The following is a 12,977-nucleotide window of genomic DNA, read 5'->3' as shown; positions in this document are numbered from 1 at the left end:
GAATCTTTTTTCCTCAGTTTTAGGTGCACCAGTAGGCATATTTGGTACATTCAATACAACAATTTGTATTAAAGTTTGTGTTTTTGTGTGAGCAAATATTTAGCTTCCATTTATCAGTTCAAACAGAAAGCTGACTACAATTAGGCAGCTTAAGCATCTTGCTTCCGTATTATGAAAACATTTTGAATTCATCACTTTGGATGTATATTGTAATTCTGCAATGCAATGTCAGTGATTAAGTCTCAAGCTGTTGTTGTTTTTTGGCTCTTTTTTATTTTTAGAATGTAAAAATGCACTCAATGCCACTCGCATTGAGCTGCAAAGATGAAAATGAAAGATATGAGATAATTGTGATGTTTACCAGGCCTTAACCTCAGCTTCCCTTGCAGTTTCCCCTCCTGCTGATCAACTGAATGGCGCTGAAAGGCAACCGCCTCTGATTTCGACCCCAAATGGAGTGCTCTGTAGATGCTGCATTCCCCTGGGATTTTATTGCAGGCTGTTATAGTGTGGGTATGTGGTGTGATGTGATTTGTATTCAAGGAAAGGCGCCGGTGTGGTCTACTCAGAATGGAATCCAGGTTTTTCATATTGGTATTGATCCCTTTAGGGCAGGCGGCGAGAGGAGAGACGAGCCCACTAAAATGAGTTTACTTGAGGCTGTTTGCAGATCAGAAGAATCTCGTCCAGGATGCTAATGGACGGGATCTGAGCGTTCAGATGAAGTCAGCCAGACAGCTCTGTTACCCAGTCTCAGTCGCAAAGTTCAAACAAATGTATTCCCTGAATCTTTCTTACTTACTGGTCAACTTTACATTTAATTAATGAGAGCTAAGCTTTGTTTTTAGTATTCGCAGTCACACTTGCGCATTGATTTGTTTTTGCCTATTGCTAATTACTGTAGCGCTACAACAAAACAGTTGATTACTCTCTTCATTATTTAAAAAAAAAAAATGTAATGAATCTGGTAATCCAGTCAGAAAATGTCAGAAAATACAACCTCATTTCCAGAATAACCTGGGATGCTGTGTTAAATGTAAATAAAAACAGAAAGCAATGATTTGCAAGTCATTTAAACCTTTATTTGGTTCAGTGTACTGCAGAGACTGCACAGATGCCAGCAACATGCTTCAAAACATGAGATGGAGGAAATGAAATTCAGAGATGTGTTATCCTAAATAGACACTTCATAAACATTTCATTCCTCAATGAGAAACTGGCAACACTTTAGTTAAATGAGTGGCAATGAATAGAAACTCCTATGGAGATGTTTATTTATTGATTTTGCTTTTCCCAAAGTAAAGAGAAGGAGGGTATGACTGCTCTTTGGAAGACTTTGTGGGCAAATAATTCAGCAATTTCAGGATAAAAAAATGTATTGTTATGTAGAATCTGGGAACTCCATCATCTGTGGTACATCATATCAGTAAAATCACAGTATACAGGGAGCAATCAGTCATGATTTTTCTGTTCTTCAGGAACAGCTTTGAAGACACGTCTCTGTTGTGAAAATCACCACGTGGGCCCAACAAGACTTTTTTCAGTGTCAGTTTATCACGGAATCCAGGATTGCAAGTTAGATCTGTGCCTTCCAAGGGAAATCCATACATAAACAAGATTTCGAAATTGACCCAAGTCAATTTAAGACAGACTGAGGGGAAGTGGAAAAGTGTCCTGTGGTCTCGCCAGTCAATATCTTAAATTGTTTTTGGTAATCGTGGACGCCACGTCCTTCAGGCTAAAGAGCAGACGAACCATCTGGCTTGTTATTGGCACTCAGTTCAATGCGAGCATCTTTGATTGTATGGGGGGAGGGCATTATTGCACATGGCTTTATAAACTTGCACATCTGTGAGCGCGCCATTAATGCTAAGTTAAGTTTTGGAGCAGCATATGCTGTCATCCAGACACTTTACTTTTTCGGGAATACTTTAATTATTTTAACAAAGCAAGTGCTGAACCATGGTTTTCATGTTTTTTCAGCAGCGTGCCTTCTTAGTAAAAAAAACAGTTGGAGAGTGTTAAATTTAGTTACTTTTCTGCAATGTGGTAAACATAACTAAATAGAGTTTTTAATGAGATTTATTACTGGCATCACATTCAAAATGAGCATGTTTTCTAAAAGGAAAAACAAAACGTCAGAGTTTCAGTGTTCACTATGTTGTCTTTATGCAATCTGTAATTAAATATGAGGGCTAATAGACCTGCAACTCATAGATTCTGACCTTTATGTACAGTTTACATAGTGTTGTTTGGAAACACTGTAATTAAGAGTTCTTTGTGGTCTACAGGCCAAAGTGACTTCTTTGTGTTGCCGAGTTCAAATTTATATTAAAACAGTACAAATCTTTTAAAAAACAGATACAAGTGTCCTCTACCTTTTTAAACCAATTCAGCGACCTGTCATCCAATAGCATAGTGACAATAAAATCCAGTCAGTCTTCTGCTAAATTTAGATTCTTCCTGGCTTTGACTTAAACCTTTGTTTTTGTGCAGTGGATATCGAATATTTCATCTCGCCTTTCCAATCAAAGATGTTTCCACCTTGTTTATGTCATCTGCATCGTGCTGTTTGAATCATGCTGTTTGAACCGTCTTGGTTACCTGAGTCTTATTAGCTGTTGTTGTGCAAAAGCAATCTAGATTATTTATTGTTCCCTCATGAAACATATCCAGTCCAGTCCAGTTCTAACCTGTGCCTTCAATGGAGGTCTTGCCCACAAAACTGCCTCCAACTCCATGCAAAAATATCTTTTGCCTGGAGATTTTCTTATCCACATCCTGAGTCTTCGTCTCTGCTCATCTTGCAGTTTTAGATGTAGATGTGAGATGACTCAGACTGTCTCCAGTAGGTGAAAATTTGCAAAACATTCAGATCATTTAAAAATATTTCAATAAATGTAGTTCATTTTGTCTTAATTTTGAGGTTAGTCATTTATTTTTTGTGCTGAAATACTTATTAGATTACTTATTAGCACAGATTTAAAAGTATTATCACCTCTTTAAGCACAATATCCCTCCATTAGTCTCAGGAGCTGGCTGCTATTTTCATTTTGTGATAGCTGGAAAACACAGCAGGATTCAGTCTGTCTGTGAACAGCAAAGGATGGGATTTAGGGAAACAGGCACCGTATCCTCGGAGCGCAGCGGTGCAGCACAAAGAGCCCAGTCTCAGTGTCTCTCTGTGGTATTTCTCAGCCCCTTGTCATGGTTGGTCACTTCAGCTAGCCCCTCCCCAAATCACCCACCCACAGCTAGGGTAATAGATAATGCCGGTCTCTTTAGACAGTCAACTGACTGATGGCATCATGAAAGGTTGGAGGTCAACTGTTATCTGGGAGAGAGCTGTCACCTTTGCGGCAGGTGTGTGGCACAGATAACGGCATCCTCAGAGCCGCTTTGTGTTTCTGCATTGCTGTTGCCTGCAAAGTACTCTGGGAGATTTGCCAAACTCCAAAGCCACAAGAGAAATCACTTTTTCAGGAGCAGGTTTTTTTTTTATGTTGTTGCACCGAATAACAGACACACATAAATGTAGGAGTAAAACTTGTACACACTCACACACTGAGCCCTAGTTTCATTTTCAGCAGCTGCTTATTGTGATGGAACCTGTGCTCGGGTGGAATTTAATAATGCATATAATGTCCTTCCTTAAACACACAGGTCGTCTCTGTGCACGTGCCACTCCTGTCATTACAGACAGTGCTCAACAGCGTCACATCTCTTCTTTAGCCTTTTGCTGTGACTAAGGACTCTCCTCCATCGGGCCTGTGTCTGTTTGTATTGATTGACCACTAACATCTGTTGTTTGACTTTCAGAGAGGAGGAGAGACAGACGAACCCCGAGGCCATATTTGGAGAGACCTGGCTGTTCTTTGGATGCCGCCACAGAGACCGAGACTACCTGTTTCGGTAAAGTGTATTTTTCCTTTCAGTTCAGTCGTCATTCAGACCCACATACCTTTTGTGATTCAGATTTAGTCCTCTCCATAACCCTCTTTACCTTGCTGCTGCACTTCTCCATGTATTAAAATCTGTGACCTGCATAATGAAGACTGCAGTCTGAATGTACAATGTGTGAGTTTTATTATTCACTTCTATATATCTATATCTGTATATTAAATGCTCAGGGTATGTTCTAGGGTGTTTGGGAAGAAAACTAACATGCATAAGCAGCTACTTTACTTAATGTTGCAAGATCCTCTGACCTTTTAACATGGTTTGGTTTATATAGCTGTTATCTGGAAATTCCTAGAATATCCAAATAATATTTTAAAAATTAAAGCATTAAAATATGTAATATTAAAGCTCCACTAAAGGTATATTTTATAAAAACATGGGATCTATAGTGTGGTTAATGTTGGTTTTAGGGATAATTACCATTTAATTTATGAACGCAAATGGATTGTGAACACAGTCAGTCCCAGCAAGTCTACTCAGAACTCACTCAACTGGTTGTATTCTGGTTATAAATACAACCAATGTCATGTTACACTGAAATCCAACCTTTAGTGGAAGACTCCAGGTTATTGCCAATTTGCCCCCCCCCCCCCCCCCCCCCTCCCCCTCCAATGCCATTTCAAAGGCAACATCCACTGTTTTCCCTCAGGGGGTCTGTAGCATTAGGATCACTTTTAGCTTCTATTAATTCATTGTTTTAGCCTATAAATCTAATTCTGACTGTTTTGGTTCACTTTTATATTCAACAGCCTTAAAAGCTGTAAAAAGCTTTAAAAAGCATGTAGTTAGCAAGTTAGCATGTGGTGGTGGTAAAGCATTTAATAGCTTAATACTAAATATTTTCCACAACAAATACGGTGCAGGATTCACAGCTAAAAATAGATAAATAAAGTAAATGTATTAGACTTTAATTTGTCTGCTGCCCAGACCTCCAAATGCAACAGTTATGTTAGCCATAGCGGCTTTAAATGTCGACAGCCAAACCTAAACAGATTCAATATTTGCTAATGGATTTAGACTCAATGAATGGTTCTACTCAATCACAGCCCGGCTCTGTTTTTGTTTTTGTTTTTTTAACTGAAGAAGGGGTTGTTTTTTGTGTCCCCCTCCCCCCCTTCTCTCTCGCCCTTTATTTTCTTTAAATAAAATTAAGACCTGAAGGACCGCCCCCCCCCCCCGCTCCCTGTAATGAGCTTTGTTCATCTCAAGTAACATTATCTTGGTTGTGTGAGGAGAGTTGGACTGGAGCAAACAATGAAATGGACACACACACGGTAACAGGGAGCAGAGGAGGCGAGTGTTACTAGCTCAACTGTAAATGACAGAACAGACTCTGACACAGTGCTGAAATCAAACAGTTTCACATAAAAAGCCTTCAGTTTCTTTTTACCTTCTTTTTCTTTTGGGTGGGAAGAGAGCAGTCCCTTGGAGGAGGGGAGGTCCCAGAAGGCACTGGTAGTAGAAACACTGAGAAAATCTCAACACAGGCACTAGGTTGTATTTTAACGCCAATCTTAAGTTACCTTAAGTTTGATCCATTTAAACTGTACTAAATATTAAACCACCGCTCTTGATTTCTGAGCTGACATCAGCCTCAGAGGAGATCTTTGCTCTGATTAGTTTGTTTTGGCTTTTCTCTCTCCTGACTCCATACTAATTGATCAGCTCTTGGTAGTACCAGCAGTGAGCGTGTGCTCAACACCGGTGCGCTGATCGAGTTCTTTTGCAGGATTAAAAAGCATGAAAGAATTAGCATCCTTAATCAAACAAGGATAGATCACAGAGGATGTTGTTTGTTCGCTTTTGTTTCCTCTATCTCATAGTTAAATATGAACTCGCAGCCAGGTAGAAGGCAGTGTTTGCTCACAGTGTGGGCTTCTCTGATGAATACCCCCACAGTGTTGACCAATATGATTAGTCTGTGTTTTATGAGCCACCCATGAAGCGTTGTACTTAATTTAAATAGGTTAGCAGAATGAGAACAACATGCCTGCAGTTGAATTGACTGCCTGCATTCATCCCTGCTGGATTTCTCTTAAATTAAGTGCAATTTGATGTCTGGCATTGCCCTGGAATGCAAAAACCTTCTTAGCATAGTCTGTAATGTTTTTCCTTTTTTTGTATAATGTCCCAGATTTTAAAAGAAAAGTTCAGCTGCCTCTGTCAGAATCACAGGTCTAAATTTAAACTGAAGCATATACTGCTTTTAATGCTTATAAATATTAAGAAGAATGTAAAGGTAGGATGTGACCAACCCCTCCGGTCGTGCTCTGAATGCAGAAGACAAACGAGGCTCGTGACACGCCTCAATCAGCCGCAGCACTTAACATCCCTGCGAGAGATTCATGCTCATCTGCCTGCATGCCACATCAAACCTGTCCTCCCCTTTCGCCTCTGCCGCACTTATCCTCTCCCCCCGCCCTCCCTGCGACGCCTCAGCCTCTTTATGGCGTGTGATTTCACGCTGTAGGGAAAACACGACTGGAAGGCCCGCTGGGTTCACGTCAGGGTCCGGGAAATTGCCACAGGCTGTTACGTGTCGAAGCACACAGAGGAATCTGGCAGGTTTTGGCTCTCATAAAACCCCGGGTTGTTGTGTGTTTCTAAGAAGTCAACTGTCATTTATCATCTGCCGGTTTCTGCTCGCACGGTTATCAATCTGTGATGATTTATATTCAGACGTCAAACAAACAAACTCGGCAATCCTTCTCCTTGTTATTCATCTGGTCGCTCCTGTGTTCAAACAGACTTTGTAATCACATATCTTGGTCAAAAGATTTTTTCCTTGAAGGAATTTTTTTTTCTTTTTAATTTAATGATATCTCTAAATGAAGGTTAGATGGTAAACACGCTGCAGAAGAACTAACAATTCTGGACATTTCAAATAGAACAAAGGGCAACAGCGCTCGCCTCTCCCTTTAGTATTCACACCACAGCGTCTCTGTGTTATCAAAAAATGCCTTATTTTAGTCTAGGGGTTACTGCAAAACACAGACCCCCCCCGAGGCAATGACCTTCACCCCTGATCTCGGAGCTGGGGCTGTTATGACTGTGTGCGTGTGTCTGCGTGTGTGTTTCTGCTCATTCCGACTGCTTAACTTTAAACAAGATGCTCTGAGCCACAATAAACCTTACTCCCTCACCACCTTCCTCCTGCCTTCCCTTCCAATAGCACCCCAGGCCCTGTAAAAACACTGAGGCAGAAGAAGAAGTAGTTGGCAAGCAAAACACAGATAGAGAGCAAGGTTACACCCCACTGCCAGACTGGGAGGATTGATTGTAAAAAGATGCTTATAACAGTGACTCGACCTTGCTTATGAAATCCTTTTTTTTTTTTCAAACTTCTCTTGTTAAAGAAGACAAAGTGGTTGTCTGGCACATTTTTGCTCAGACCTTTTGTCCATCAGTGTTCGGTGTTGAGCTTGACAGTATTTTTATTTTTATTTCTTTTGGTTCATAGGAAATGTTTGTAGTTCCGATCTTGTGAGATGGTGCGAACCATTGCTAAATATCCCACGGGAGTGTTGGATGTGAAAGAATAAACAGCCAATGAAAAAATGTTAAATTAAATTGGGGTTTTTTTTTCTTGTAAAAAGCACATAAAAGTGCTGTCTCTCACAGTTGCTCCCATTCACGTATCGCCTGATCTTCGCTCTGCACCAGCAGCTAAAACTGAGGCCTCCCGACTGCTTTTGACAAGTCTAATCATCACAAAATGAGGAACAGACTGTCCAAGATTACAGGAATAACTTTAATAACCTCTGCTTGCAATTTGTCTTGTCCCAGAGAGGAACTCGAGGGCTTTGTGTCCAGAGGTATCCTGAACCACCTCATGGTGTGTTTCTCCAGGGACCACGGGGAGCACGAGGACGCCGCCACCTCAGCCGCACGTCCCAGATATGTCCAACACAATCTGCTGCTTAACAGCCAGCACATCACTGACGTCCTGCTCAAACAAAACGGTTACCTCTATGTCTGCGGGTAAGAGTGGCACACTGGATCTTATTTCACCCTTAATTCGTGTTGAGTGATGGTTGTTCTTTTCTTTTCTTTGTTTTTTGTTTTGTTTGACGTCCACCTTGTTCGGCTTTATCATGTTACGGCTGCGCTTCTATTAAGTTTATCACAGCCTGCATCTCACTCACAGCTCCTCTTTCTAACACTTAGGCCTGGTTTTGTCACATTGCTTTGCCTTGCAGTATAGATTCCTTTCAATGCTCACGTTTCATGTTCATAAATTTCACATTTCCAGTTTTGTATTTTTATTTTAGAGTAGCTTATTTCCAGTTCAAAATGTTTCTTAAATATTGTATTTTAGGCCTTTGTGCAGCCAGTGTCTGAAACAAGACATTTCTGCTCCTTTCCCATTAAGCTGGCTTTCTCCTGATAAGCTGACCCACACAAACAGAAGGTTGGTAAGAAGGTCACTGAGGCTGCTGTGCTCACAGCCGGAGGTGTGAATCCTGTGAAGCCAAACTTTTGGCTCACTGGATAATTGCACATATGAAACTTCAACTTTTTAATGTAAGAGAAAGCTCGATGAGAGCTAGACTGTTTGGGTGGTTCAGGAGAGAGCGAGGGTTCACAGTCTGCCAGTTCGGGGGTGTCCCGTCTACCTGCAGAGAACTGTTGTCAGATGGAGGCAGTGTTCAAGCATTGTACAAAATACAAGGCTTTTGCTGTTGTCAGTCCTTCAGCCAGTTATAACATACAGAGAGCTGAAGTGAAAAAGTGTAACAAAGAATGTGACGCCACACTCTGCGCTTTTCGTGCAGTGTTTTTGATCTTTGATGGTTTTTTTGTGGTTTGTGGTGCTGTCGATCCCTCACTTATTCCGGCCCACTTGTTGTCCAATCAGCAATCAGCAGATGTATATGTCATCCGCTTCCAGCGATGTGCAGCTGGGATATTTGGTGAGAAGCCCTCTCTGTCCAAAAGGAAATGTGTGCGCAGACCGACACATTTGTGAAACTATAAGTTACATTTTAGTTGTAGTCGTGGTGAAATATATTCTGAATGTGGTTTATTGTGTATAAAGCCAGTGCTTCCAAATAAAGTTCCTGTAGTTACTGTGGCGTATAACACCATAATCAAGTTCATCATTTCTCGCAGAATGAATTTTTGGGTAACTTTGAAATATGGGCAACATTTGGGATCTAGGCTGTAACTCTGTTAGGCTGACTATGTGCCAGCGCACACAGAACACAAGGCAGAAGATTTGAGTCAGGCTTTCTGAGTTAGCGTGCAGGCTTCTCGTCAGTTTTGCCAAGGACTCCTGAGTCACTGAAGACAATCCAGCTCGATCTGGTGCTTTCAGAGTGGTCGATAGCAAGTGTGCAGCGAATGAGCATAAAATCCATAAAGCACATATGAATCGTCCTTTTTGGCTACGTTCACACTGTAGGTCTTAATGCTCAATTCCGATTTTTTGATCAAATCCGATTTTTGTGTCTGCTTGTTCACACTACAAATAAAATGCGACAGCAAACGCGCTCTAGTGTGAACGCTCAAAGCGGCCCGCATGCGCAAAAGAAGACGTCACACACAACACGCTCTGTACACCCAGAGCAAACCATATTGTTTGACTGATGGGCCTTAATATAAAGACTTCGGACTTTAGAATTAAACTAATCAGATTATACAGTACATGAAATATACGTGAAAGTAAAATGTTCACGTTTCCCCAACGTTGTCTTCCCAACAGTTTCACTAACATCTACACTTATTGGCCAGGAAGCGTTCGCGATGTCTTCTCCAGAACTGATAATTGGCGTCTGTCTTGTGTCAGTGACGTAAAAGACGGATTTAATGCGACATGACCGTTCAAACAGCAGTCGCTTTCTAAAACATCGGATATGTATCGGAATCAGTACCACATACGAAAGTGACCCAGATCGGATTTGAAAATATCGATTTTGTGCCGTTCACACTGTCATACCATGATCGGATATGGGTCGCATAGGGTCCAAAAAATCGGATTTGATGTGCTTTCGCCTGCAGTGTGAACGTAGCCTTTGTTTATCCACTCAGCATGCAGTGATCCAGAAAAATGTACACACTAAAAAGTAATGAAGCTTTGTATTTTATATGACCACCTTTTGGCTTGTAAACGGCAAACACTCGCAGGTGTTTGGCAGGTACGTTGTTTCACTCCTGCTGGAGAATTTGCCACGATTCTAATGTGGGTTTACAATCAGGAGCTCTTTTTAAACCAATTCTGCCTTAATGCGTTTAAGAAGACCCCTGTTTATGACACGTTGGCTTGTTTAGACTAAACCACACCACCCCGACGTGTGATTTCTACAAGGTATGGCAACGTTGTGGAATCAGAGAGGCGTTACATCTAACACGGCGGCGGCGGCTTCCCGCTACGGCGGCTCTGACTTTTACACAGGCTACGATTCGGCTCCGTCACTTGCCTCTGCTGCTGGCTTGAAGGAGCAACAAGAAAGCCTTCCCATTCTGCCTTTGTACCTTTTATGTAGAAAGCTACGGGCAAAATAAAGATGCAATATTCCCACTTTGAACATGCTCTGCGAAGAGGTTTCAGTTGTTTCATGTTGTCTCTTCGTGTAATCCCAAACTCGGTTGATGACGCTGAGATCAGGGCGCTGAGGGAGCAATACCATCTGTCGCAGGACTTCTTACTCCTCTTAACTTTGAAGATATTTCTTTTGAGTGCGACTGTAATGTTTGGGTGCTTCATCATGAGCTCACCGATGGATCAAATAAAGCACCCTACAAGAAAATCTAATAATTTAGTTTTGAATTGCTTTGACATGAAAGTACAACGAGGTTTTTTTCTGAGTGATAGACGTGGCTTGTTAATAAGAAAGATAACTGTCTGTCTTCTTTTTTCTTTTTGTTTAAACAGAACATAAAATCATTTTTCTGACATCTTTGCAACAGTTGCCTTCACTCAAATGGAGCATTATGTTATCATTTATATTGCATGCGCAAAACCAACATGCCAACTCATAAATGCATGATGTAGCTACATACCACATTCCTTTTCTCATGTTTCACCCTTCCCCACCTTGGAGTAGATGACTTTTGAAACGTCAGGCGTGTGGGAATTTTTTAGAGTCAGAAAATATCTCAGTTGGATGATGAATCTCCCCCAATACGACTGCTACAGCAAGATGGATATTTCAGTTATTTCCTTCCAGGATAGACTCCAGCATCGGCTGTGCTCAGTGGTTTTCTAAAAGATTGCTTGCCGCAGCGTATAGACGTATAAAAATCCTGTCGCTTGATTATATTGCTCTTTTGCCTAAAATGACTGTTGTTTTTTTTCTCCTTTCTGCAGGGATGCTAAAAACATGGCTAAAGACGTGAATGAGACCTTGGTGGAAATAATTAAAACGGAGCTGCAGGTGGACCAACTGGACGCCATGAAAAGACTGGCAGGGCTTAGAGAAGAGAAGCGCTACTTACAGGACATCTGGGGCTGACAGTTGATGATTAGATAAGGGCACTTTGCAGGATTCACGGGGCTTTCTTAAACCTTCTTTAAAAAAAAAAAACCAGCATCCTCAGCTGTGACCCAGAGAACCATAAAATTGTCGTGCTGAAGCCTGGAGATAGTTTACACAACTCAGTGCTGCCAAGAAGGAATGCACCACACTGACCCGGGGATATCGGTTCACTACACCATCTTTGGCTTTGCTTTTTGAACAGAAATGACCTTGGTCAGGGCAGTGGTGCTGCAGATTAGTCCTGCAGTGTGGAAATGCTTTTAGTGTAGACAAGCCTCCTCCGTTTGTCCTTGCCTGGGAAAAAAAAAAGAGGCATTTACTTCCGTTGGCTGTGATGGAGTGATTTCGATGGGGTCGAGAGCGGGATATCGCTCCTGCGTAGATGGAAACAACTCAGCAATCTGTAGCTGTTAAACAAAACACACACGGGAAATGGTTTATGATCATTCAGGTATAAAAGTTCGGCTGCTCTTTGCAAAACTACTACGCCTTCTTCATTTTACCTTAAGTCTCAAATTTCAAATGCAGGTTTTAATGTATGCGATCCTAAAAAAGGGCTGATTGACAGCTGTATAATTTAACTCCATGGAGATGAGGGAGGATTTTCAGTCATTTATCATTACCGCATGTCAAGACTCAAGCACAGAGGGCGTGATTCTCAATGATAATGCAAAGGCCCGACTAGAGCAATTTATCTAACTGACTTTGTTTGTGCCTGTCTGCCCCCACACACCCAGCAGAGTGCCAGCTTTGGAGGCAGCGAACTGCAAACTTTTCTAAGTCCCGAAAAACCGACTAAAACCTCTCAAACTGTGGGTAAAACAAACACATCTGTGCTTTGTGTGATCGGGAAATAAAAGACATTTCACAGTAAACCTTTGTTGTCTCGCGTTTCTCTCTGCTGCGCACCCACAGGTGTGTTTGTAGATGACCTTACACGCGTACGTTTGAAGTGCATGAAAAGGAGGGGCGTTTGAGAGGCAATGGGAATTATATGGCGCTAATGAACTCCGATTGATTGGGAGCGATTGTTTTATTTAAATTTAAAGATAATTTGATTGTTCAAGGTGACTTTGGTCAGAAGATGAAGGCTTGCTCTGCTAATTGAAGACTTTTCACAATAGGCTTCTTAGTGCAGCGCAGAACCCCAGAGAGAGGCTTCTCAGAATTAAATCTTCTAACAGCGGTCTTCTTTATTTATCCTCTTGTAGGAGGGGGGGGGAAGAAAAACATGTTTACAATCTTCACCACTGCCTGAGCTTTAGATGACAACTCATTCGCTACTTTTTTTTTTTTTAATTTTCTTTTTTTTTTTTCCAACCACAAAACACAACATTTACTTTGGCAGGAAACAATCCCTGATAGTGAATAATTGGTTTAATACAGTGTCATCAAAGGTGGAGCTGTCCTTGTGTTTGTCCAGGCGCAGCTGGCTGCACCTCCTCACTCTCATCTCTCACCGTCCCGCTGCTTCACCAAGTCACCGAAGCAGAGGAGGACGAAATCAAAATAATGATCCTGTGTTAAATCTAACGGCGT

At 41.5% G+C, this 12,977-nt stretch overlaps 1 protein-coding gene across 2 annotated transcripts in view; it reads left to right on the top strand.

Annotated features, from left to right (window-relative positions):
- Positions 1–12,667, top strand: part of mtrr (5-methyltetrahydrofolate-homocysteine methyltransferase reductase) — a 28,480-nt gene extending 15,813 nt beyond the window's left edge. Inside the window, exons 13-15 of one of the 2 annotated variants that reach the window (XM_085468543.1) lie at positions 3,820–3,912; positions 7,747–7,941; positions 11,270–12,667. In XM_085468543.1, coding sequence (XP_085324669.1) covers positions 3,820–3,912; positions 7,747–7,941; positions 11,270–11,414 — 433 coding nt within the window. In that variant the 3' untranslated portion in view covers positions 11,415–12,667. The remainder of the gene's footprint in view (positions 1–3,819; positions 3,913–7,746; positions 7,942–11,269) is intronic. The other variant, XM_085468544.1, reaches the window with a different exon arrangement.
- The last annotated feature ends 310 nt before the right edge of the window (positions 12,668–12,977 follow it).

Source organism: Copadichromis virginalis, linkage group LG9, assembly GCF_057382275.1.
Source record: "Copadichromis virginalis isolate Kocher_CV1m ecotype Utaka linkage group LG9, C_Virginalis_male_GT1.1, whole genome shotgun sequence".
NCBI lineage: Eukaryota > Metazoa > Chordata > Actinopteri > Cichliformes > Cichlidae > Copadichromis > Copadichromis virginalis.
Note: the sequence above shows the minus strand (reverse complement) of the source record. Positions and strands in the feature narration are given on the sequence as shown.